The sequence below is a fragment of the Hyaena hyaena genome, unplaced genomic scaffold (assembly GCF_003009895.1).
Source record: "Hyaena hyaena isolate Hyena2069 unplaced genomic scaffold, ASM300989v1 scaffold_61, whole genome shotgun sequence".
Taxonomy (NCBI): Eukaryota; Metazoa; Chordata; class Mammalia; order Carnivora; family Hyaenidae; genus Hyaena; species Hyaena hyaena.
The window spans coordinates 311,861-337,807 of NW_024080693.1; the positions used below are offsets into that span (position 1 = coordinate 311,861).

Genomic DNA, 25,947 nt, shown 5'->3' on the forward strand with positions numbered 1-25,947 from the left:
GATTCTTTTACCTACATTTGCATCAAAAAAGGAATTTTATTTAAGACAAGTGATACACACTTGTAAAAAGAGGTGGATATCTGTGGCTTTCTAATAAATAGAAAACCACTTTACATGGTTGTCTATACTGCTTTAATACGGACTACATGGTTTAACTGCAGAGGATAACAGATTTCTAGGACATGCGATACTGAGGTGGATAAAATCAAGGAGAAATCAGCCACTCAACTTGGCTAGGCTGGTATTTTACAGGGAAACTGGAATTAATAGGATTTTAAAATTTTTAGTGTTTTTTATTTATTTTTAGGAGAGAGAGAGAGAGAGAGAGAGAGAGAGACAGCATGAGCAGGGGAGGGTCAGAGAGAGAGGGAGTCACAGACTGAAACAGGCTCCAGGCTCTGAGCTGGCAGTCAGCACAGAGCCCGACACGGGGCTCGAACCCACGAACCGCGAGATCATGACCTAAGCGAAAGTCGGACGCTTAACCGACTAAGCCACCCAGGCGCCCCTAATTAATAGGATTTTAAAAATCACTGGTAGAGATAGATTCTCCCAGACTCAAAGAGAAAGATACAGAGAGCAGGTCCTGTGTGGTCTACCTCTCAAAAATGTTTGGGTGAGATATTCAAAGCTTTGTATAAAGAACAAATTCAATATGGGAAACCATATTTTTCCTGAAATCACATTTTGGCTGGACTGACAATTGAGACTTATACAAAGGAATTCCCATGAAGCACTTAAGATTACATTTCCTATTTAGACAAAAATCCCAGTTCATATACAATGTAAACTATGTGTTTTCTATAAATCCAGGGGAGGACAAATCCTACCTAAACTGTCAACTGGCTTGTTCAAAGGTTGGTAGGTACTGCAAATATATTTAATGGATACTCCACCCCCAGCCCTCTTCCTTCCCCAGTGTCCCATTCTTGGCAGGAGGCAAAAAGAGCAATGACTACTGGTAGAAGAGGTCCCCTTGGACTTTTATGATGAAAACGTTCTGGCAGTTGCTCCATCAGGCAACAAGGCTGCTGCCTTACAACAAGGGAGGTGCCTACTTCAAGAACCAGGAAAAGGGTGTCTGGGTGGCTCAGTCAGTTAAGTGTCCAACTTTGGCTCAGGTCATGATATCATGGTTCATGAGTTCAAGCCCTGTGTCGGGCTCTGTGCTGAGAGCTCAGAGCCTGGAGCCTACTTCGGATTCTGTGTCCCCTCTCCTCCTCACACTCTGTCTCTCTCTCTTAAAAATAAATAAACATTAAAAAAAAAAAAGAACTAGAAAGAAATGAACAGAGCAAATGTTTTAGGAGTGACAGCCTTTCCCCCTTAAAAGGATTCCATTTAGAAGAATACTTGCTGAACATTTCTCTGTGATGTTGGTCTGGTACATAATTGTGCTCTGCACTTCAGAGAAGGGCAATTAGCACCATTCAAGTCATGTTGGAAGCAATAATAATAAATGATGATGACAACTAGGTATAGTGTTTCAGAAACACTAATCACCTCTGATCTTTACCAGAACTCTGGAAGATGGGTGGTAACTCCATTTTATTTTACTTTTTAAAGATTTTTTTTTTACAGTAATCTATACCCTCAGCATGGGGCTTGAACCGACAACCCTGAAATCAAGAGTCACATGCTCTACTGACCGAACCAGCCAGGTGCCCTGATAATTCCATTTTACAGATGGACAAAGTAAGGCTTACAGAGGTTAGAAGATTTGCTCAAGGCTGTACAGACAGTAAGAAGCAGAGTCATTTTCTAAACCCAGATCTTCTGACTCCATGCCCCATAATCGTGTTCCCGGCTCTAGTTAACTAGTGAAACACTACAGTCACAACTCATTTGTCTACCCGTGAGATTGTAACCGTGAGATTGGGAGAGTAAGGGGCAAAGTCACTGACAAGTCCAGACAGGACAGGACTCTCGCACCCCAGGCCTGCCCCAGAGCACAGGGTGAGCAGCTGCAGTTCCTAGACACAGGCACCAGGAGCAGTGAGCGCATCCCAGACCTGGCTGTGAGGAAGGTAACAGAACAAGCATGCTTTGGGCCCCCTCTGGGGTGTGGCAGTGGGATCAGTACTTTGTCTTAGGTTTAAAATGGGGAAACATTTGAACACTGAATTCAGGGCTGTCCTCGGTCACAGCCCTGGGCCAAGCTCCTCAGCAGAGAAGTCCTACCTAGCCAGTCAAGTTCAGCACTGTTAGGCCCCAGGGATGAATGTTAAAGAGCCTCTCAAGGCCTTGCCGATAAACCCCTAAAAAGACCAACAGGAAAAAACCCACATGCCTAGCCATTCCATGTGAATTGGTGAATATTCTGAGGGTGAGACCCTACTGGCCCATGGCAGTACCTAAGTTCCAGAAACAACAAATACTGCTCTATGGAAAAAGCAAAATGTTAAGTCTGCGGGCCTAAACTTGGCAACTGTACTTTAGAATTTACTTATAAGTCAGCTGTTTGAAAATTAGAATACACCCATAGATTCTAAAGCCCATCAACAGCACTTAGTTTCCAGTCTAGCCTCCAAAGCCTGTTTAGCCTATTATGTACAAAAACATGGTAGTATTCCAGCTATCCTAATCACATTTCAGTGGGGAAGCCAAGTCAAAATTCCAAATCACAACAATTAGAAATATTTCTCCTTTCTCAGCTCAAGTGGTCCATGCAGGTCCCAAGAAAGCAGAAGGACCAAGGTAGGTGCAACTTCAGCCCAGTAGCTTCCTAAAGCCCCAGTCCTCAGGGTTGGTTTCTCCTGCTCTCGTGGTTCTGACCTGGGGAACAAGGGCACTCGCCAGACAGATCGGAGGGCAAAGGGCCATGTCTAGCTCTGTCTCCTTGTACCTGGAGGCTGGAGGCATGGGCCGAAAAAAAGCTCAGTGATGTTCAGGTTAAAATAAAAGCCTTTGGCCTTATTTTTCAAACCACTCTTGCTTGAAATTCTAAAAACTAAAAGTGCTTATGTCATTACAGGATGAGAGCTGTGACAGGCTGCGTCTAATACTGTATAACCCCTTCTGAGAGGGCAAAGTCCCTAACTGCTCTGTTGCCACATCTCTGCAAAGCAGCGACCAGGCACACTGGCAGCTAAACAACGTGGTCCTTTCTGTAAAGCAAACAAAAGCCAAAGCTGTACATTTGTGCATGCGCACATACGTACCCAGACAGCAGTCTGGAATGGCACACGCCGGCAGGCTAACGGTGGCTGGCCACTTCTGGGAAGTGGAATGAGACGGGAGAGTAAAGCAGCAGTTTTATGTTTCACACTTCGAATTTCTTTTGAGAAGTACATTTTTTAAAAGTTTATTTATTTAGAAAGAAAGACAGCGACAGTGTGGAAAGGGGCAGGGAGAGAGAAAATGCCAAGTAAGGCTCTAAAGCCCGTCAACAGCACTTAGTTTCCATTCTAGCCTCCAGTGTAGAGCCTGACACGGGCTCGAACTCACAGACCCTGAGATCATGACCTAAACTGAAACCAAGAGTAAGAAGTTTAACTAACTGAGCTACCCAGGTGCCCCAAAAAGTCTATATTTTTAAAAAAATGCTTTATGTATATCTTACACATGTAACTAAAAAAAATACTTTATCACAAGCCATTTTAAAAACACTTCAAAATGGTAATTTCCCTGAATATAAAATGCGATCATAGAAATAATCAGAAATTTAAAATATTCTCGGAAAGATTCAAAAGAAAAAGACCAGCAGGCTCAGTAAACTATAGCCCATGGGCCAAATCCAGTTCAACACACAGGTCCAGAAGGTAAAACAGGTTTTTACATTCTTTGAAAGGTTGTTAAAAAAGGGGCAGGGCGGGGGGGGGGGGGACACCTGAGTGGCTCTTGATTTCGGTTTCGGCTCAGGTGATGATCTTGTGGTTTGTGAGACTAAGCCCCACATTTCACTCTGTGCTGATAGTGTGGAGCCTGCCTAGGATTCTCTTTCCCCCTCTCTCTGCCCCTCCCATGCTTGTGTGCACATGCTCTCTCTCTTCTCTCTGAAATAAATGTAATTTACTATTTGCTTGGTACAGAAAAAAAGTCTAATGATCCCTAATTTACACCACTAATACTGTCTCTTTTCAAATATAGTTCTAAAATTCTCTTGAAAACGCCTTCAAAATCACTTTTAAACCATACAGATTAGTCACATTACTTAAGATTCTATTTTTTATCTCCCCTAAATTTACAGCAGTATAAATTAGCTTGTTTAGCTACCCTAACCAGAGCTGGCTCAGAAGAAGTGATTTCCTAAAATCAAATTCAGCCCCAGGATGGAAAGGGACATTCTCTGTCCTAGCATCCAGGAACCTAACCTCTCTGACACACTGTTAAAAGGTACAAGGACTTGAGAAATCAAACTCAGAATAACTCTCTGAGCAGCTAACAATGATTTTTAAAATCTAGCAGTGACACTAATTAGTGACACTGATCTAGCAGCAGATCAGGAAGAAGGTCATCTTTATTCATAATGAAATTTGTATCTTAATCTTATATTGGAATCTAAAGCCCTAAAAGAGGGAGAATATTTCATTTTGACTAAGAAAGACCTTAAGAAATGTATTAACCAATTAATTTAGAACTGGAAAAATAACGGACGAATGGATCAAGAAGATGTGGTTTATCTACACGATGGAATACTACATGGCAATGAGAAAGAATGAAATCTGGCCATGTGTAGCAACATGGATGGACCTTGAGGGTGTTATGCTGAGCGAAATTAAGTCAGGCAGAGAAGGATAAATATCATATGTTTGCACGTATAGGAGGATTAGGAGGAACTTAACGGAGGACCGTGGGGGAGAAGAAGGGGGGAAATAGTGGGGGAGAGGGAGAGAGGCAAACCATGAGAGACTCTTGAATGCTGAGAACAAACTGAGGACTGATGGGTGTGGGGGGAGAGGGGGGTGATGGGCATGGAGGAGGGCACTTGTGGGGATGAGCACTGGGTGTTACATGGAAACCAACTTGACAATAAACTATTTGTAAAAAAAAAACAAAAAAAAACAAAAAAAAAACCAAAAAAACCCCAAAGAACTGGAAAAATAATTTATCCAGTAGACATGTGTGAACTTCCTACATTAAACCAATGGTTCTATATGATGACAATTCACAAAGTTCATAATCATATTAGAATTCTCAGTCCCCACTTTTAGCAGTATGCTATTTGGAAATAAAGTTTCAAGTTCAAAACTTAAAGGACATAAAATACAGGCTGATTTGTTTAACAGTCTTTTAACCTACTTAATTTGCAATGAAGAAATGAAAGCAATTTAGAACCTGGTATGCACAATTTTTTTTTTTTTACAAGGACAGAGTACCAACAGAAAGAAGATAAAGATCATCACTGTTGTGATTTAGGGAAAAAATGAAGACAGCATTCTCACTTCCCTCTAGAATACATTTTCCTGCCCAAGTACGACACACAAGACACTCTACCTCAATGTCCTGGAGGCTGAATTCCTTCTGATCGGTAAAGTTTGCGGCCCCGGCACTAAGTTCCATCAGCATCTTGGCGATCTCGGGCTTTATGGCTGAAGTCAGCCGACTGGCTGCTTCCATGACGTGCTCCTGCACATCTTTAAGCTGCATGGCTGCCTTGGAGTAGTGAGAGTTCCTGAACACAGTGCTGAAGAGATCCGTGAGGAAAGTACTGGCACGGCAGAAGACGTTGAGGGCATCCAGGTACTTGGAGATGCCCTGCTGGATGTCGGCGATGGGAGCGGAGTGGGGCATGGCGTGGTGGCAGCTGCCCGCGGTGGGCAGGCTGCCCAGGGGCGCGGTGGCGGCCGTCGACGCCAGGGGAGCACTCAGCGCTCGGCCCAGCTCAGGCATCGGGAACTGCTGGTGCTGCTGTACCTTCTGCTTGGACCCGCCAAGCAGGAAGCGCCGCTTATAGTCCATTTTACTGTCCTGGGCGCTGCAGCAATGCATGCGGGAGGGGTGGCTGTCCCGGGGGCCGTGAGTGGGTCCGGGTCCTGATTCTTTTTGTTCCCCCCAAAACTGTAGCTAGGTATAAAAATAGTGGAGTTCTGCAAATCTAAGTTTTAAAAAAGGCATTTCCATGAGGCAGGTGACCATGTGATCCAAAGTAGATGCGAGAACAATGGGCTTAGGTAATTAATATTTTCAGTGTAGGCAGGACCTCTGACCAAAAATAAACATGTGTCCAAAATGCTGTATAAGGACTGTTAGCATTCCACTCTCTTAATAAAAAGATATGCTTGCTGAGAAAAATGTTTACCTATAATTGCTTTGCAAGAATATTCTGATACTTGTATTTACAATGGCAGAAAAATAACTTAACTTTTAAAAAATGTAATATAATGTAATATAATGTATCTCCAATATACCAGAAAAGTTAGAACCCCCAAACCCACAAGCTGATCAACAGCAATTTAAAAAGCAGTCCAGTTACTTCACACTGAGTCCTGAAGAAGGAAGATGAAACCTCTGCAGAGTTTTGACAGAGCCCGCCTGCCAAATCCAGTCACCTGCAAAGCTTCCTCTCAATGCGAAACATTTCCAAATTTCCTTTCACATTTTCTGAAAACAAGCTTTTTTTTTAAATTTTAAAAATGGCATTTGTTATTATAAGTCTCCTCCTCCTTTCCTTTTGTTTGCTGAGGTAGCAGTTTCCTTGTAACAGTAAGAGGTGCTTCCAGACTGGGCTGGCCCTCAGTTGTAAAGTCTGAAGCAAGAATGCGCAGATGTATTTGTAAGGCCTCTAAGTCATTTCCTGTGAGGGGGGGAAAATAAGATAAAGTTAGGAAAGTTACAGGACAATGAGGAATTCTGAAACATTAACTCCTGAAATTCTACGATCCACAAAGGCGGGTCATAAGTGAGTAAGAAACCAAAGGCAACCTTACAAAAGCAGGTAGGAGAGCTAGAGTTGAACCATAACATGATGACTATTAGAAAATTCCTCAAGTTGTGGATCAAAAATAGGGCAACCAGGAGAATTTGATTCTATATCAACCACTCCAAAGCTGAGGCTAACAGGGCCTGGATTCGTGCTGGTATTCGGCAAAACCCTTGATTCCTCCTCAAAGAGCTCATACATTTGCAAGAGGATCAGGAGAGTACCCAGATCACGGTGCCGATGGTCAACAGCTACAGCATTCATACAGCCGTAAGGGGGACTGGAAAAGAGAGGCAGGAGCCAAAACAGAGAGATCAGGAAGGTTGCTGCAAAGAAAATGTTACTGTGACGTAGCCCTTGACCGAAGGATAGGTTTTCACAAGTGCAAAAGGGACAGGTGGGGTTCACCAGCTCAAAGGAACCAAGAGCAAAGAGCCCAAGGACGACGGCACAGGGCCCACTCAGGATACTCCAGCTGGGTGGAAGTGCGGCGCACAGGCAGAGCCTGGAGCGGTGAGTGGCTGACAGGGGCTCGGCAGACAGGATTCTCATCGCCCTTAGCCAGGTTCCCCTCTGGATGTTCAAAGGCAAGCCTGGCGGGGTGTGTGCCGGTTCTTATACGCTGGGGCAGCTTCTGTAGAAACCCCAGCTCTGTACAGGTGCTAATAGCAACGTCTGGGCATCTCTGGTTATAGTTCCTGATACCTTTAATGTTAATTTATTTTTGAGAGAGAGACACACACACAGAGTACAAGCTGGGGAGGGACAGAGAGAGAGAAGGAGACACAGAATCCGAAGCAGGCTCCAGGCTCCAAGCTGTCAGCATTTAGCCCGACATGGGGCTCGAACTCACAGACTGCAAGATCGTGATCTGAGCTGAAGTCGGACGCTTAACTGACTGAGCCACCCAGGTGCTCCTCTGATACCTTTAACAGTGAAGTAATGATTCTTCCCACACAGCTAATATCAGGGTTCACATTTGCCTGAACCATCTGTTCTCCCAAACATAACAATAGTTCAAGTCTTTTTTACCAAGCGTTATATTTAGTCTCTATTAAACTACAAAGTACACAATCTCTGAATACAGTCTGGCCTACTTATTGATAACTAGGTTTTCTTTCTTTCCATTTCCTTTTTTTGTTGATGAAAAAATACAAGTCACACTTTGTCCCTCATCTTAGCCAACTACCTACCATGCCTTTTTCAATTGCACAAGGAACCAGGGAAGGTAGGGAGGTAGTTAAAAGAACAAGAGATGAGAGATACAAACACACATTCTAAAGGTGTAGCAACCCTAAGCCAGCTCGCATATAAGTGCAATCAAACTGGTGGCCATTTGCAGCTCTGCATTCAGCAGAATCTTCTCTCTTAAAAAATCTCAGAAACTTTTTAAGAAACAACATATCAGACAACTACTTGTAAGAAATGTACCCAAATGTTCTTTTTTCAAATTCATGACAATAAGGAAATCCTACCCATCCATACCCAAAGGCTCTATTATAACCGCTGTAGCTTTACAAATGCTGATGTAGGACAGAAGTCCTCAACAGGAATGCTATTCCCACAGAAACCGTGTGCTCTCTGACAGAAAATCATCACCTTGCAGTGACTAGTGAGCGTCTTGTGCAGTTCCGAGGAGCACTCTTTCTTTCTTCTGTGTGACACACTGGGGCCTGTGGTTCTGACAGTCCACCCCCATTGCTCTGCTAGCTGGTCCTAGAAGGCCAAGTCAGACCGATATGCTTACCTAATTTTAAAGAAAGCATCATAAACATTATACTCTTTTTTTGCTTTACATCCTTCCAAAATGTATTTGAATCAAACTTATATATAATGCTTAAAGATAATACTACTTCACCAAATGCATCTACAAATTCAAAATCAAATCCTGAACCACTTTCTTTAAGAAACCAGCAAACTGATCCTTAAATTCACATGGAAAGGCAAGGGACCCACGATGGTAAAACATAAATTAGAAAAAATACATTGTTGGGGCGCCTGAGTGGCTCAGTTGGTTAAGCGTCCGACCTCAGCTCAGGTCATGATCTCAAAGTTCATGACTGAGCCCAGTGCCGGGGCTCTGTGCTGACAGTCTGCTTCGGATTCTGTGTTTCCCTCTCTCTCTGCCCCTCCCCCACTCGCACTTGCGTGCTTCCTCTCGCTCTCAAAAATAAACAAACATTAAAAAAGAAAGAAAAAACATGTCGGAAGGTTCACACTTCCTGATTTGAAAACCTACTAAAAAAGCTATAACAGGGGCGCCTGGGTGGCTTAGTCGGTTAAGCGTCCGACTTTCGCTTAGGTCATGATCTCGCGGTTCGCGGGTTCGAGCCCCGCGTCGGGCTCTGTGCTGACTGCCAGCTCAGAGCCTGGAGCCTATTTCGGAGTCTGTGTCTCCCTCTCTCTCTGACCCTCCCCTGCTCACGCTGTCTCTCTCTCCTAGAAATAAATAAAAATATTAAAAAAAAAAAAGAAAAGCTCTAATAATCAGTGGAGTAGTGGCATGAGGAAAGACATAAAAATCAATGGAATAGATAAACATTAAAAAAATTTAAAAAGAAACAAAAACAAGTATGGGCAACGATGTGGAGAATCTGGAACTCTCATACAGTGTTGGTGGGAATCTGAAATGATGCAAACCACTGTGAAAAGCAGTCTGGCAGTTCCTCAAAATGCTAAAGAGAGTTGCCATATGCCCCAAAATTCCACTCCAAAGTATATAGCCATGAAAACTGAAAATATAAGTTCATATAAAAGTTGCACATGACAAATAAAATCATAAGTGAAAAACTTACACACAAATAAATGTCCACAGCAGTGTCATTCATAATAGCCAAAAAGGGGAAACTGCCCAAAGTCTATCAACTGATAAATGAATAAACAGGATGTGGTACAGCCATACAATATATTCAGCCATAAAAAGGAATGAAACACTGATAAATGCTACAATGTGGATGAACCTTGAAAATACATGGTAAGTGAAAAAAGCCAAACACAGAAGGCCATATAATGAGAGAGTCCATTGACATGAAACATTCAGACAGAACAAAGCTATGGAGATAGAAAAAAGTAGACTAGTGGTTGCTAGGAATTGAGGACAGGAAGAGAATAGGGAATGATTGCTAATTAAAATTTTTTTTAATGTTTTATTTATTTCTGAGAGAGACGGCATGAGCAGGGGAGGGTCAGAAAGAGAGGGAGATATAGAATCCAAAGCAGGCTTCAGGATCTGAGCTAGCTGTCAGCACAGAGCCCGACGCAGGCCTTGAACTCACAAACCATGAAATCGTGACCTGAGCCGAAGTTGGGCGCTTAACCGACTGAGCCACCCAGGTGCCCTGGAATGATTGCTAATTAACACAGAGTTTCTTCTTGGGGGTGATAAGGATGTTCTAGAACTAGATGGTGGTGATGACCATACAACTTTGTTAATACAATAAAACCCAGTGAATTTCACACTTTAAAATGGTAAATTTTATGGCATGTGAATTATATACCAATAAAAAAGGAGATACAGAAAAACATATATACCACTGGCTTCCAGAAATGTCTATTTAGGATAGATGAACAAAGGTCTGATAAGCTACATGTGAAAAATGACCCACTGGTTCCTGGGCAGATCTGCAGCATTGTGGGTAGTTATTGACTAGCCAGGGTGGTGATTACCTGGGTGTTTACTTGGAGGTAAAAAAGTCAAGCACTGTTATTATAATTTGTACACTTTCTGAAGTTATTCTTCAGCAAAAAATTAAAGGAAGATGGGGCACCTGGGTGGCTCAGTCGGTTAAGCGTCTGACTTCAGCTCAGGTCATGATCTCACGGTTTGGGGGTTCGAGCCCCATGTCAGGCTCTGTGCTGATGGCTAGCTCAGAGCCTGGAGCCTGCTTCCGATTCTGTGTCTCCCTCTCTCTCTGCCCGTCCCCTGCTCATGCTGCCTCGCTCTCTCTCAGAAATAAATAAAACATTAAAAAAAAAAAAACAGAAAGAACCAAAAGAAACCATATATAAAGAGCTAAAGGAAAGGATGACAGTGCTGTCTCAGCTTATACGGAATACCAATAAAAGACAAAAACTGTATTAAAAAAAACAGAACCAAAGAGAAATTCTGGAGTTTAAAGATATAATAACTGACATAAAAAATACACTAAGTGGTTCAACAGCAGATCTGAGCAGGAGTCAGCTGCTCCTGCTTGAGTCACTTGAACATAAATCAAAATCATCCAGTCTGAGGAGCCTCAGAGACCTGTGAGACACCACTGGGCACAGGATGGGACTCCTACAAGGACTGGAGAGGCAGGCACAGAAAGAATATTTGAAGAAATAATGGCCAAAAACTTCTCAAATTTGATGAAAAATAGGAATCTACACATATATGAAGCTCAACAAATCCAAGTAGGATAAAATTATCAAATTGCCTAAAGCCAAGGAGAATCTTGAAAGCAGTAAGAAACAAGCAACACATTGTGTACAGCTGAACCTGTTATTTATAGTAGTTACATTATGTAAGGTCACCAAGCAGACTGTAATTCACGAGTGCTGAATCAGTGCTCTTAGAAGATACACAGAATTCAATTCCTATGAGTCTCTGGTCATAACATTTTCATCAAGCAATCAATACACAACCTTGTTTTTACGTGTTTCTCCTTACACATATCTTATTTAATATATGTTGTTGGTTCATTAATATTGAACTTACAGCCAATAGGACTACCTCATGCTTTAATGAAGCTTATCTAACACATGCATTTTATCCATATGGCACATCATAGCTTTCTTGGGCTTAGGAACACTTGACAGCTCTGTAGCACTATGCTTGGGGCCATTTTAAACAGTGAAATTGCCAACAGAAAGCATAAAAATGCAAAACCTGGGGCGCCTGGGTGGCTCAGTCGGTTAAGTGCCCGACTTTGGCTCAGGTCATGATCTTGCAGTTCATGTGTTCGAGCCCCGCATCGGGCTCTCTGCTGACAGCTCAGAGTCTAGAGCCTCCTTCAGATTCTGTGTCTCTCTCTCTCTCTCTCTCTGCCTCTCCCCTCCTCATGCCCTGTCTCTATTTCTTAATAATAAATGTTAAAATTTTTTTAAAAAATGCAAAAACTGTGGCACTGGATAGATTATGGAATGGACACTTGTTTACACTCTGAGAGTTGAAATAAGATGGCAGAGCATCACCTTGTTTGACAGCCATAGGGGTGTGCACACTGGGGAATTAAAAATTTTTGGCCACTCTGCACATGTCCAAAAATGACCATAAGAGCTTCACAAGTACTGATTTTGTATTACAAATAAATTTTAGTCACTAAGTCAATCCACAAATACAGAATCTGAGAATACTGAGGATAGACTATACAAATATACTACCTGAAATACCTGTATTCTCAACATAATGGGGTATGCCTCGTCTCAAAAATTTAATATACAAGACATCAACTTTTGAAACAATCACAGAGCTAATGAACATCTTAAAGATACACAGAGGTTGCTCTTTATGTAGTGAACCCTGAGAATGCTTAACGTTCTGGAACGTAATGGAACGTATCAAGAGTTCCATTGTGCGCAACCTGTCAAGATTTCATTGTGATTTTTAAAGGCTCAAGCCTATATAAGGTACAGTCCACCTCATACTTAGAAGTGTATAGTTTTATATGATCAAATTTTTTTTTTTTTTTTTTTTTATTTCTAGGAGAGAGAGAGACAGCGTGAGCAGGGGAGGGTCAGAGAGAGAGGGAGTCACAGACTGAAACAGGCTCCAGGCTCTGAGCTGGCAGTCAGCACAGAGCCCGACACGGGGCTCGAACCCACGAACTGCGAGATCATGACCCAAGCGAAAGTCGGACGCTTAACCGACTAAGCCACCCAGGCGCCCCTTACTTATATGATCAAATTTATACTTTAAGAGAACAATTACATCTGGTGAATCATTTACTCCTTTTCCTTTCAAAAATGTATTATTTAAAATTTTTATTGACATTTTCCTTATGTAACTTCTCATTTAACAGCAAAAGCTATATCATAAAAAAACAAGTTTCCCAGGGATACCTTTAATGCCAGCCTTCGTCTCCTTTTCATACATTAGAAAGTTGTATTTAAATCCTGCTAACCAGGGGCACCTGGGTGGCTCAGTCGGTTGAGCATCTGACTTCGGCTCAGGTCATGATCTCACGGTTCGTGGGTTCGAGCCCCGCATCAGGTTCTGTGCTGACAGCTAGCTCAGGGCCTGGAGCCTGCTTCGGATTCTGTGTCTCCCTCTCTCTCTGACCCTCCCCTGCTCATGCTGTCTCTCTCTCTCTCTCAAAAATAAATATTAAAAAAAAAATCCTGCTAACCAGAATCTAGAAATGTCAGTGTCAAAAAGATCCATAAAGATCATCTGATTTAAGCCCTCCACTTTACAGATGAGGGGGAAGATCCCAGGACGCTGAACAGCTGGCACTAGACTATAGAGCGCCTGGATCAAACTTGGGCGTACGGACTCTCAGAGTTGTGAATGCATACGTAAATGTTCTGTTCTGAACTATCCCCACTGGCAGGCAGATTAAGCTATGCTGCAGCAACAAATCCTGAAACAAGTGGCTTAACCTGACAGATTTATTTCTTGCTCACATGAAGTTCAGAGTGGGTCTGGCAGCCCTTCTTCAACGTGTCGTGACATGATTGGAACTTGTGTTTTCCAGTCATCTCAGCACAAAAAAAAGGAACTCAGACCTACTCTTCACTGCTTCCCACTGGAAGCAACAGACATCACTTCCCCTCATGGCCCTTTGACGAGTATTAGTCACATGGTACCAGTGTTGCCGACAAGAGAGGCTGGGAAACGTATGGGCCCACACGGAATACTGGGTAAACATTACCGTCAGCCACAGCTGACAACCCGGCCTTGCTGGGTGTTGTGCAGTTCTGACCGGAGGGTGGACAGAATTCTGATTCCACATGGCAGAGGCTGTTTGGTAACGCAGAGTCCTCAAAGTTGCTTTCCAGATGCCAGGTGATTCCCACATGGGCTGCTCCGGGACGTGGTTCTGCGTTGTGTGTACATCCACAGAGTTGGGGAGTGGAAGGTGTGGGGAGGGAAAGTCATAGACTCCTTTGAGAAACTGATGAAAAAAAACTCCTAGTCAAACACATATCCAAAACACGGAAGTTTCCGTTCAGTTCTGGAATTGGAGCCCCACGTGATGACCCTACCTGCCCTCGTACACCCTGTGCTTCAGGGAGCACCTGTAGAATTCCTTCTAACAAGACCATGTAAGTCCCACAGTCAAGTGGGTTCTTCCCTGAGCAAAGAACACACACGCCCCTTAAGAAGATGAATACTGGCTTTTACTTATTCTTAACAGATCTGTTTTGTTCCCGTGCTGATCTCTGCTGGAGTAAAACTAGACAGTGGTGAATTCAAGAAAATATGATGCAATTGAAATACCACTCAGGTTTTATAGTTTTCAAATAGGATTCCGCCAAGATAAGACGCAGGAAAGGTGGTGACATCTATTTAAGGAGTCGTCTTCACGGCAGTGATAATATCCCTGACAAAATACTGTTGGAAGCTGGGTGATTGGTACCTGAGATCCAGCACTCCATTTGCTCTACTGCTGTGTATGACTGAACATTTCCACAACAGAAAGTTAAAAAGTTCAAAATGCACACAAACGTGCGCAGAAGCACCTGGATATATCCCTTTTGTTATTTTTGTACATAAAATTCTTCTCAACGCTTAATATTTTTCTAATGCTTTCACCCCATATTCATCTGCCTGAAGGGCTAAAATATGATCGGTCCCTTAAGGACATTTCTGTATTTTCTTAAACAGAATTTTCACTGGGAAAATATTCATCACTTATAAATCCATTATTCATATGCATTGTAGAAATCAATATATATTGTGAAAGACCTCAGAAGTTAGTTGTAGTCAAGACTTGTAAGATTTAAGTCATTTTATTCATAGGTTATAATGCTTCCTAAGATTCACAAACACAGCTGAAGAGGACATTTTAGTAGATAAGTCACGTTTTTCAACACCACGGTAGTTTGCTAAATTCTCAATAGATTAAAACTGAACCCAGACCTGATTCTATCATTTAAAACCTTCCTTTCCGCAATCGAATTCATCAGCAATTCTATTTCAAACAATAACAAAGAACATGCTGGAAACTAGACAAAGTAAGGTCAGCCTGAGAAAATCTGAAGAGCTTCCCTTTATAGAAAGTATGGTGGCTTAAGAGAGTGATCTTGGGGACTGGCTAACTGGGTGGGATCCTGGCTCTGCCACTTACCAGCTATGTGGCCGTGGCAAGTTCTTTAACCTCTCTGTGCCTCAGTTTCATGGTCTGTAAGATAGGAGTAACAACAGTAACTACTGTTATGAAGTTAAATGAGTTTATACACAGAAAGCACATAGAATAACATCTGGTACATCCTGAGCACTAAATGATGAACTTATTATCATTCCCATATGATAAGTGAGAGTAAGCAGGCCTTGTTATCTCTGCTTGTTTGGAAAAAAGTACAAACAAAGGTCCTTAAAGTCTCCCAACCACTGAACTGAGTAGAAATCTACATATCTCAGGGCAGGAGGCATCACATGTTTCAATGATGTGATAGGTATGATTTGTGAACACAGAGAATAGTTTTAAACCTATCTCAGTCATGAAGCCAGGAGAGAAAATGGGAGTGAAAAGCAGTCCTGTTCTCTACGGCGGTATAGCACAAAGGAGCTTTACTTTAGGATGACAGGCTAAATAAACAGGCACACGTACTTACCTTCCCACTGGCCCCAAATCCTAATGAAATAACCATAAAGACATTCATAAGGGAATCACAACATAACAGTGATGAGAAGGGCTGAGGGATACAGTCTATTTAAATGCCGGTCACTTTCCAGACGATGAAGAGAAGGCAGAGGGAACTGTATGATACAGACCACAGCTGAGCTAAACACTTCCCAGAACATGCAGAGCCAAAGGCCTTTTTTCCTGGAGAAGCTGGATAAACGCCCAGCTTTGAGTCAGCAGGTACAGAAATCAGGAGTGGGAAATAGGTTCATCGACTTGATCTCCTCCATACTTCCCACTGGTGGTCATTCAATCAGTTAACTCCTCCTAAGGCGAAAGGACTGCTGGAAAAACAGGAACCTGTTCTCAATTACCTGTATCATCAACCCAGTTCTTCATTGATAAGGATCATCAGACAGTAGACAAAAACAAAAACAAAAAACCCCCCAAAAAAACAAAAAACAAAACAACCCCCCCAACAATCAGAGGACAAAAAAGGACACCTAAGATGAGAAGCAGATCAGACTCCAGAAGAAACATATATTTTAAGTCCCTGAAATGAAATTCAAACTGGTATCCTCAGAAAGATATCAGATAATGCATCCTTAAACAAAAGCAAGCAAACCATAAAGGAAGCAAAAATCAAGAAATAATTCTTGAAAGTAAGAAATATGATCGTGGGGCGCCTGGGTGGCTTAGTCGGTTAAGCGTCCGACTTTCGCTTAGGTCATGATCTCGCGGTTCGTGGGTTCGAGCCCCGTGTCGGGCTCCGTGCTGACTGCCAGCTCAGAGCCTGAAGCCTGTTTCAGTCTGTGAGTCCCTCTCTCTGACCCTCCCCTGCTCACGCTGTCTCTCTCTCTCTCCTAGAAATAAATAAAAAAATTAAAAAAAAAAAAGTGTTAAAAAGAAATATGATCGCTAAAATGAAAAGCAAGGGAAAAATAAAATGAGAGTGAAGTAGGGTGCAGGAGACATGCACACACATTTGCTTATAGTAAAGTAAGCAATAGAAGAATAAATCAAAAACCAATAAAAATGTAGGGGCACCTGGGTGGCTTAGTCGGTTAAGCGTCCGACTTTCGCTTAGGTCATGATCTCGCGGTTCGTGGGTTCGAGCTCCGTGTCGGGCTCTGTGCTGACTGCCAGCTCAGAGCCTGGAGCCTGTTTCAGTCTGTGACTCCCTTTCTCTCTGACCCTCCCCTGTTCACGCTGTCTCTCTCTCTCTCTCTCCTAGAAATAAATAAAATATTTAAAACAAAAACAAAAACAAAAAAAACAATAAAAATGTTACCTGTGTGGTACAGAGAAGAACAAGAGCATCGAAGGAAGCCATATTTCTCTCAATCTACCTTGCTTTATAGTTTTATCTTCAGGACCAAGTAAATGCTTTGTACAATTAAAAAAACAAAAGTAAATCAAAAAGAAAACAATCCCTAAAAATAAAAAAAAAAAAGAACCTAAACTATTTATCAAATTGGTGGCATAACCACACAGAGAAGGATTATTTCAAGTTGAAAACAGTATTTTTACTATAACTCTTTGGTGTTACTGCCAACAAAGGAGAACAGACACAAATATAAGATCAAAGAAATAAAAATCCTTTAACGATTCCTCTGATTTTGAGATTTTAGCTTGAAATCACGATTTACCTTTTTCTTTCCAAAATGTACAGGTTTACTTTACTAAAAAGTCCTAGAAGGATTCACATCTCAGTTGTAATGAATGCCCCTAACACCCCTAAAACCAGAGCTCCTTATACAAATGGCTGATAGATCTGGGGTCAGAAACAAAAAAGATAAGCCAGAATTCTTATCAGGCCAGAAAGCAAGGAATTCTTCTATTGTGACTCCTGTCAAAAGGACTCAGACTTAACCTGGAGAATAAGCTGTATTAATGGCCAATAATGGGACAATTTAAGCATAATAAATAAATAAATAGATAGATACTCCCCTAAAGCAAAATTCATTAAATACATAAAAATTAATGAGTTTGGACTTGGCAATGATGTCCTGGATAAAACACCAAAGCACAGGCAACAAAGGAAAAAAAATAGACAAACTGAACTCATCAAAATTAAAACTATTATGCATCAAAGGACACTATCAACAGAGTGAAAAGGCAACCCACAGAATGGGAGAAAATATATGTAAATCATGCCTCTGAAAGAGGATTAATATCCAGGATATATTAAATGTATATAGAGGACTACATACAACTCAAAATAAAAAAACAGAACAAAAACAAAAACCAAAAATCCCAAACCAAACAATCTAGTTTCAGTATGGACAAAGGATGTGACCAGATATTTGTCCAAAGAAATAGACAAATGGCCAATAAACACATGAAAAGATGCTCAACATCACTGAACATCAGGAAATTGCAAATCAAAACCACAATGACACACCACTACAAATCCATTAGGAGGGTTATTACAAAAAGAAAACACACACACACACACACACACACACACACACAGAAAATAACATGTTTGCGAGGATGTGGAAAAATTGGAGCCCTGGGCATCATCAGTGGGTATATAAAATGGTACTGCCGCTGTGGAAAACAATATGGCGGTGCTTCAAATAATTAAACGTATAATTACCATATGATCCTACAATTTCACTTCTCGGTATATATACAAAAGAAGTGAAAGCAAGAACTTGAATAGATATTTGTACACTGATGTTCATAGCAGCATTATTCAAAACAGCTAAAAGGTGGAAATAAGACAAATGTCCAACAATGGAAGAATGGATAAACAAAATGTGGTACAACCATACAATGGGATATCATTAAGCCTAAAAAGGAAAGAAATTCTGATACATGGTTCAACATGTTCGCCCATGTGTCAAGCTACTTCTCTACTTGTCAGGTCACTGTTCTACAGAAACCTGGCAGTGGTGGCAGTATCTGGGCACTTAAGTGCTAAAGGGAAGAAGGCAGAGATCATGGCCTCCACTTCTGAAGTCACAGCTAGGTAACAGGATCATCAAGCACCCCATTTCTTCACAAGTGAAGAGTACAGGCGGGTGGAGAGTGCTGCTGATTTCTCTGGGGAGCCTGTCCTTTATCTTTTACATCTGTTTACACATCTTTCACTATGTGCACGCACATGCATGTACACACACACCTAATTTCTCTAGTCAAATACATTCATCTGTTCTTTCAGTTTCAGGTTTTGCAACTTAATTTACCTTGCCAAAATTAATGATCAAATGTAGATGAACCTTTCGAAAAAGATACACAAATGGGCAATAAGCACATAAAAAGATGCTCAACATCATTAGCTCTCCAGGAAATGCAAGTTAAAACCATGATACCACTTCACAACCACTGGGATGGCTTTAATAAAAAAGACAGACAATACCAAGTGTTGGTGACGATGTGGAGAAACTGGACTCCTCACATACTATCTGTGGGAATGTAAAATGGTGCAGATACTCTGGAAAGCAGACTGGCATTACTTCAAAAGGTTAAAAACAGAATTACCAATAACCAAGCAATTCCACACCTATGTATACACCTAAGAGAAAGGAAAAACATGTCTACACAAAAAACCTGTATATGAAGTTTATTATTCATAATTGTAAAAAAGTTGGGGCACCTGGGTGGTCAGTCTGTTGAGCATCCAACTTCGGCTCAGGTCATGATTTCGTGGTTGGTGAGTTCGAGCCCCATGTCAGGCTCTGTGCTGACAGTTCGGAGTCTGGAGCCTGCTTCAGATTCTGTGTCTCCCTCTCACTCTGCCCCTCCCCTGCTCTGATCTATTTTTGAGACAGAAAGAGAGCATGAGCAGGGGAGGGGCAGAGCAAGAGGGAGACACAGAATCCGAAGCAGGCTCCAGGCTCCGAGCTGTCAGCACAGAGCCTGACACAGGGCTCAAGCCCACAAACCGCGAGATGATGACCTGAGCTGAAGTCAGATGCTTAACTGACTGAGCCACCCAGGTGCCCCAAGATTTAAAAAATTAAAAAAAAGTGGAAACAACCCAAATGTCTATCAACTGATGAATGAACAAAGAAGATGTAGTGTAGCCATGCAAGGGCATATTATTCAGGCATAAAAAGGTATGAAGCATTGATACGTGCTACAACACATATGAGCCCTGAAAATGTTATGCTAAGTGAAAGAAGCCAGACACAAAAGGCCACATACGATAGGACTGCATTAATATGAAACATTCAGGATACACAGATCCACTGAGACAGAAGGCAGATTAATGGTTGCCTAGGGCTGGGGGATGAGAAGAGTAAGGAATGACTGCTAACGGGCCAGGTTTCTTTTCAGAGTGATAAAAACATTCTAAAATTGATTATGGTGGTGGTTATAGAATTCTGAAGATACTAAAAATCACTGAATCATATACTTTAAATGGGTGAATTGGAGTATGTGAGTTATATTTCAATAAAGCTGTTATAAAAGAAAAATAAAGATGAACCACTTCATAAACAATTCCCTTTTCAAAGAAAAAAATGCAGAATATTTTGTCTCCTCTCCAGTCCGTAACAATGTAAATCTAAACGTACCCTTGATAATGTGGAGACGCCACAGGAAATTCTTCAGGGAGATTAGTGAAGTTATTGTCTGTGAAGTTCAAAGCCCGATCATTTCCATGTTTTTTGTCAGTTCAGAATGACACAAGCCATATTTAGAAATGCACTCCAGAAAAATGCTTTGAAGAATTTTATTCTCAACATTCATGAATTTAAAATATCTATTCAGGCAAGAGAAAATCCCTGAAAGATTTAGTTCTTTGTTCTCTGAGTCCTAGGACTCTACTTTTTGGCTCCCCTTATCTGTTACCACACTGAGAAGAGTGAGGCAATGCTGACCGAGGAGATGCTCGCTCTCCTAAGCGCCACTCCCATCCCCTTGGCCATTCTTAGCTGCCTCTGTGAGCAACTCCTCCCCTAACAGACCTGAAGCACTGTGGTTCCCCCGAGTTCTATGCTGTGCTTTGTCTGTTTCCATTATCAACATACTCTCCCTGGGAGGATCCCCAAATCCATCTCTCTAGCCAGATCTTTCTCCTGTGCTCCTGACCCCAAATATCCAACTGCCTTCTGGACAGGTCCCCAAATCAAGTGCCCATAACCAACCTTCCTCAGTCTTTCATTGCTACTTTCCTGTCTTAGTGAATGACATCACCACCTACCTACTTGATCCACCATCTCTACCTGTGAGCCAGATGCCTGGACACTTATCCTCTACTCCTCACACCCCTCTACAGCCACTTAATCATTCAGTCGTACTGTTCCTGCCTCCTTAACAGCTCTCAAATCTTTTCCCTTCTATCTTTATTGCCAATCCAAAGTTCTGATCTTCTTTCCCTCTTCCTGGGATTACAGAGGAGTCTCCTTCCAAACTCCTGAACTGCTCCATTCTGGTTGTAGTGTCATTGTTCTAGAGCCAATTTAATTATCTATTCTGCTGCTTGACATCAGTTATGGCTGTCCACTACCCTTCCCAGATGTCTTCCCCCACCGCGCTGCCCACCACTGTCCAGATCTTGCTTGTGCCATCTTCCCTCTTACCATCTACATGCTCAGTTCCCTCTGCCTGGAGAGCTCTCCTCTTGGAAGTCTAACTTAGAAATCACCTCCTCTGGGAAGCAACTTTGGCAAAGAGTGAGCTAGGAGTCCCTCTGTGTGCTACTATAACACCCGATTTTGGGCCACATCTTAGCATCTTTGCTGTATTGTAACATACGGCACCACACTCCCAGTTTCCATGTTTCCCTGCCACCTCCAACCCTCAGGATCACCGAGCTCATTCAAGATATTCAAGAGTGTTAAGTACACTGTAAACATTCAACAGGTATTTGATGAATGATTAGTACGTCATTTATTTATATAATACTGCTGATTTTTATACAGCATTCATACGGTGAGTGCTGCCGCCCACAGAGGCAGTAGTTAAGTGCTAGAAATAAGGATCTGCTTAAAAAAAAAAAAAAAAGGGGGGGGGGGCGCCTGGGTGGCTTAGTCGGTTAAGCATCTGACTTTCGCGTAGGTCATGATCTCGCGGTTCGTGGGTTCGAGCCCCATGTCGGGCTCTGTGCTGACTGCCGGCTCAGAGCCTGGATCCTATTTCAGAGTCTGTATCTCCCTCTCTCTCTGACCCTCCCCTGCTCACACTGTCTCTCTCTCTCCTAGAAATAAATAAAAAAAATATTAAAAAAAAAAAGCTACCGATGACATGCCACGTTCACACAAGTACTCCTCAACAAAACAGACGATTAAGCACCGACGACCTGTCAAGCATTAAACCGAGCTTTAGATACAGAATCTCATTTAATCTTTGCTAGAATCCTAAAATAAAAACAGCTGACATGAACCAAGTGGATACTCAGTACCAGGCTGTGTGCTATGCACTTCACATATTATCTAATTTAATTCTTTCAATGACCCTGTGAAGTAGGTGAAGCATCTAAAGGGGTTAAGTGAGTTTTTCAGGTTCTTGCCTCGTGGCTAAGGTAGGAGTCACCAACAGAACCGGGTTTGGGGCCTGGTTATCTGCTGCCAGAAGCGGAGCTCTCCACAGCATGATTCCACCTCTGCCAAATATCTAGACGGCAACATTCTGTTTATCACTCTTAGAGAATATGGCTTAAAGCTGTAGTCTCCTTGGAAGTGACAGGAAGTTGAGCTGGATTAATGAAAAGTAAAGAGCTCTCTCTTTAAGAGATCATACCCGTATCTATTGCTGATGACACCCACATTCAACTCTGGTCAAGATCCTTCCCTCTCAGGACTAGACTCATGGGACATCTCCTCGGGTCCTTCAAACTATACCTAGTCATCCTTTCATTCCCTGCTCCTTCTACGGTATTTACTGTCTTGGTTAAAGGCACCTCCAACCATGAACCTAAACCCAAGATGTTGTCCCAGATGGTCCCTGTCCTGGTCCCTTTGCTTTCAATCCCTTACATTCAATCCCCCCAATTCTGTTCCCTTGGTCTACAGCACCTGCTCCAAAGATGTTAGCTGTTGTTACTGCTACATTCTAAATGCCTCTCATTTTCTTCTTTATACCCGCAGTAGTCTTCTGGAGCAAACAAGACAGGACTGAGAGAGAATGCTTGCTGTGAGGACCAGAAGCCAAGCTGTCAGATGCTCAGGCCCAGCTCTTTCAATGGAAGCACACAGAGGGAAGATATACCTTAGAGTCGGAAGCAAACATTGTATTTTGTTCCATTTCACAAAAGTAGAAGTCAGCATTCAACCCTTTACCACAGTGGTTCTCAACAAGTGGAGGAGAGGATGCTTCACACACATACACACACACAGATACACACACACACCTCAGGGGGCATTTGGCAATGTCTGCAAACATTTTTTGGTCATCACAACTGGGGAAGTGCTGGGGGCAGAGGCCAGAAATGCTGCTAACTATCCTTCGATGCACAGGACATCTCACTTGTTCATCCAAAGACAGTTACCCAACCCAACATGTCAACGGTGCCACTGCTGAGAAACTGCTCAACAAATGTTTTGAGCACCTTCTGTGTTCAAGTTTCCTAATGTATAAAAAGTTACTTCTCTCTGGGAAGAGAATACAAACTTCCCACATGAGTTAAGCTATCACAGGCCCACAGTACACTAAGAGTTATCCTGGGAAAACAAGTGGGTAAATGATGAACAGTGGCGTAGAAAACAAATACCATGAGCAAATACCATGAGTTCAGAGGAAGGAGAACACCACAAAGGCCAAGGCGCTGTTCAAAGATCTTAGAGAGCAGACAGGGCTCCTTAGTCCCCTCTGAGCCTGCCAGGCAAGGCTCTCGCTAAGTGACCAGAACCTATCTTTCCAGCCTTACTTGGAACAGGTCCCTTCAGCCCACCCTCTGCTTCCGCCAGACTCTTCACCCAGGACAGCAGTGGGGCCACAAGGCTAGTCCTACTGATAAAACGGAAAAAACCTCTCACCTACTGCATAGAAGCGTTGCCCCCTACTGAGCCACACCACACCACAGCACACACACCACAGCACACCAAGGGTAAGGAGGACATGGCATCGTCATCACCTTGACCCAATCACAAAAGCAAGTTCCTGTGATTCCTACAGGAAAGAAGTAGGGACTATGTGGAAAATGCTTTAAATGGCGCAGGCCCTAAGGCCGTGTCCTCTGCCACCCCAAATCAGTGCTTAGCAGCAGCCAGCCAGGAGCTGCCTCATTTCCTGTAGCTGCTTGGTAAAAATAGGAAGTGGGGGAGGAAGTTCGCAAAGCAGAAACAAAAGTAATCACTGCCTAGCTTCCTGAACACAAATCACTGAGCAGGGAGGGTATCATTAAAACATCAAAATGGAAAGACAGGCATGGAGAGCCAAAGCCAGAGGAAAGGAAGTGACACTTCTGGGTCCACCAAGCCCAGATTATGTCTGTGCCTGGGAGACTGCCCCCAAATAAAACTATGTGCAAAACTGAACACTAGCCTATTATACAGACACAGTTTCCATGGAATTAATTCTAAGCATGTCAATTTAAAGAATCACGCAACAACTCCGGAAACATGAAAGTTCTGTCAGAGTAAAACATGTCAGTGAAAAAGTGTTAAGGAGGCCAAGGTATTTTTTTTTCCTGTTCAAGAAATAACTACTAAAACTACTGTTAATACAAAACAAAAACTTATTGAATAACTGATCGGTTGACAAAATCCGAAGCTCATTTATCCCAAACTGAGCTATGGAAACTCAAGGACATAGGAAAAAAACCCCAACTACATAGAAACTCTAATCAATGTCCAAATTTACCATAGTTAACAGTGTTTCTATATCTACCCTGCAGCAGCAACACCTTGACCCCTGTGAATGGTGCCTGAATGCTCCAGGCAGCCAGGATACCAGTGCCTGCGGTCAAGGAGCTACTGGTATAAGACGGGAAGAAACCGTCTCCACACAGTGATGTCTGCCGCCTCCTGTCCTGACACTTGCTCTGTAACACTGTAACATTTATCACCACAAAACAGGACATTCCGCTATAATAACAAAGCAAACTGTCATTAGTGGATGTGAAAAGCTTTTTTTTTTAAATTTAGTAATCTACAAACAACTGATAATTTAAGCAGAAGAAAAAATATTTCTAACCATAAAGTCAACAGAGTTGAAATTCAGTTTCAAAATAGCACAGGCAAAAGAAAAGAAAAAAAAAAAAGGCCAAATGTGTTACATAGTTATATAGATGAAGGGCAATTTTGTTTAAATTGAGGGTATTTTGGGAGTTGGGAGAGAAAGGAAGATCAAAGACTAGTTTATTTTTTTTAAGTTTATTTATTTATTTTGAGAAAAAGTGCAGGATAAGGGAGGGAGGGAGAGGGGGAGAGGGGAAGAGAGAGAAACCCAAGCAGACTCAGCACTGTTAGCACAGAGCCCGCCATGGGGCTCGATCCCACAAACCAGGAGATCATGATCTGAGTTGAAGTTGGACACTCAACCAACTGAGCCACCCAGGTGCCTCAAAACTAGTTTATTTTTTTAAACAGCATGTAAGTAAGTAGAAAAGTCAACGAAATGGATGGTAATCGCCATATATTTAGTTTCATACCAAGAAAAATGGTGAAAATTTAATGGGGGAAAAACCCATTATGGGTTCTCCTGAGGAGAGATCTAGCTACCTACTGAATTTTTCATAATGAATCAACCTACTGTATTCTAAGTCTTGTGTTTAGTCTTATAAAATCAAAAGAGTGACTCAAAACCTGTTGCCTTTAAAACAAAACAAGTATAGAAATTCTGAAAGAATTTTATTAGAGGAACACTCTGAGCCAAAAAACCTTTATTAAATGGAAATCTTCAAAAGAAGGAAAAGCAGGGGTGGTGCAGTTGGCAAAGCCTTGACAAGAAAAGGCTTCTCTACAAATAACTACCACATATCACCAAAGGATAAGTAAATAAAGTTGGTGCTGAAACTTCTGAGAAACTTTGCTCAGGTAAAACCAGGTTTTTATTTATAAACCAAAATGATCCTGGACCATTACGATTTTTCACACTGGGGCACCTAGGTGGCTCAGTCAGTTTAAGTGACCAACTCTTAATTTCAACTCAGGTCATGATCTCACGGTTCAAGTTGGAGTCTTGTATCTGGCTCCGTGCGGGCAGCATGGGGTCTGTTTGAGACTCTCTCTACCTGTCTTTCGGCTCCTACCCTGCTTGTGTGCGCGCTCTCTCTCACAAAATAAATAAACATTAAAAAAAATCTTAACAACAGGGGCGCCTGGGTGGCTTAGTCGGTTAAGCATCCGACTTTCGCTTAGGTCATGATCTCGCGGTTCGTGGGTTCGAGCCCCCCGTCGGGCTCTGTGCTGACTGCTGGCTCAG

The 25,947-nt window shown here is 42.3% G+C and overlaps 1 protein-coding gene across 4 annotated transcripts in view; it reads right to left on the bottom strand.

Moving 5' to 3' along the window:
- GARRE1 (granule associated Rac and RHOG effector 1) overlaps positions 1 to 25,947 on the bottom strand; it is a 77,139-nt gene that overhangs the window by 42,587 nt on the left and 8,605 nt on the right. For 2 of the 4 annotated variants that reach the window (XM_039231918.1, XM_039231921.1), the window contains exon 2: positions 5,437 to 6,736. In XM_039231918.1, the coding sequence (XP_039087849.1) occupies positions 5,437 to 5,931 (495 nt within the window). In that variant the 5' untranslated portion in view covers positions 5,932 to 6,736. Of the gene's footprint in view, positions 1 to 5,436; positions 6,737 to 8,461; positions 8,610 to 13,713; positions 13,948 to 25,947 lie in introns of those variants that run through there. The other 2 variants (XM_039231919.1, XM_039231920.1) reach the window with 2 other exon arrangements.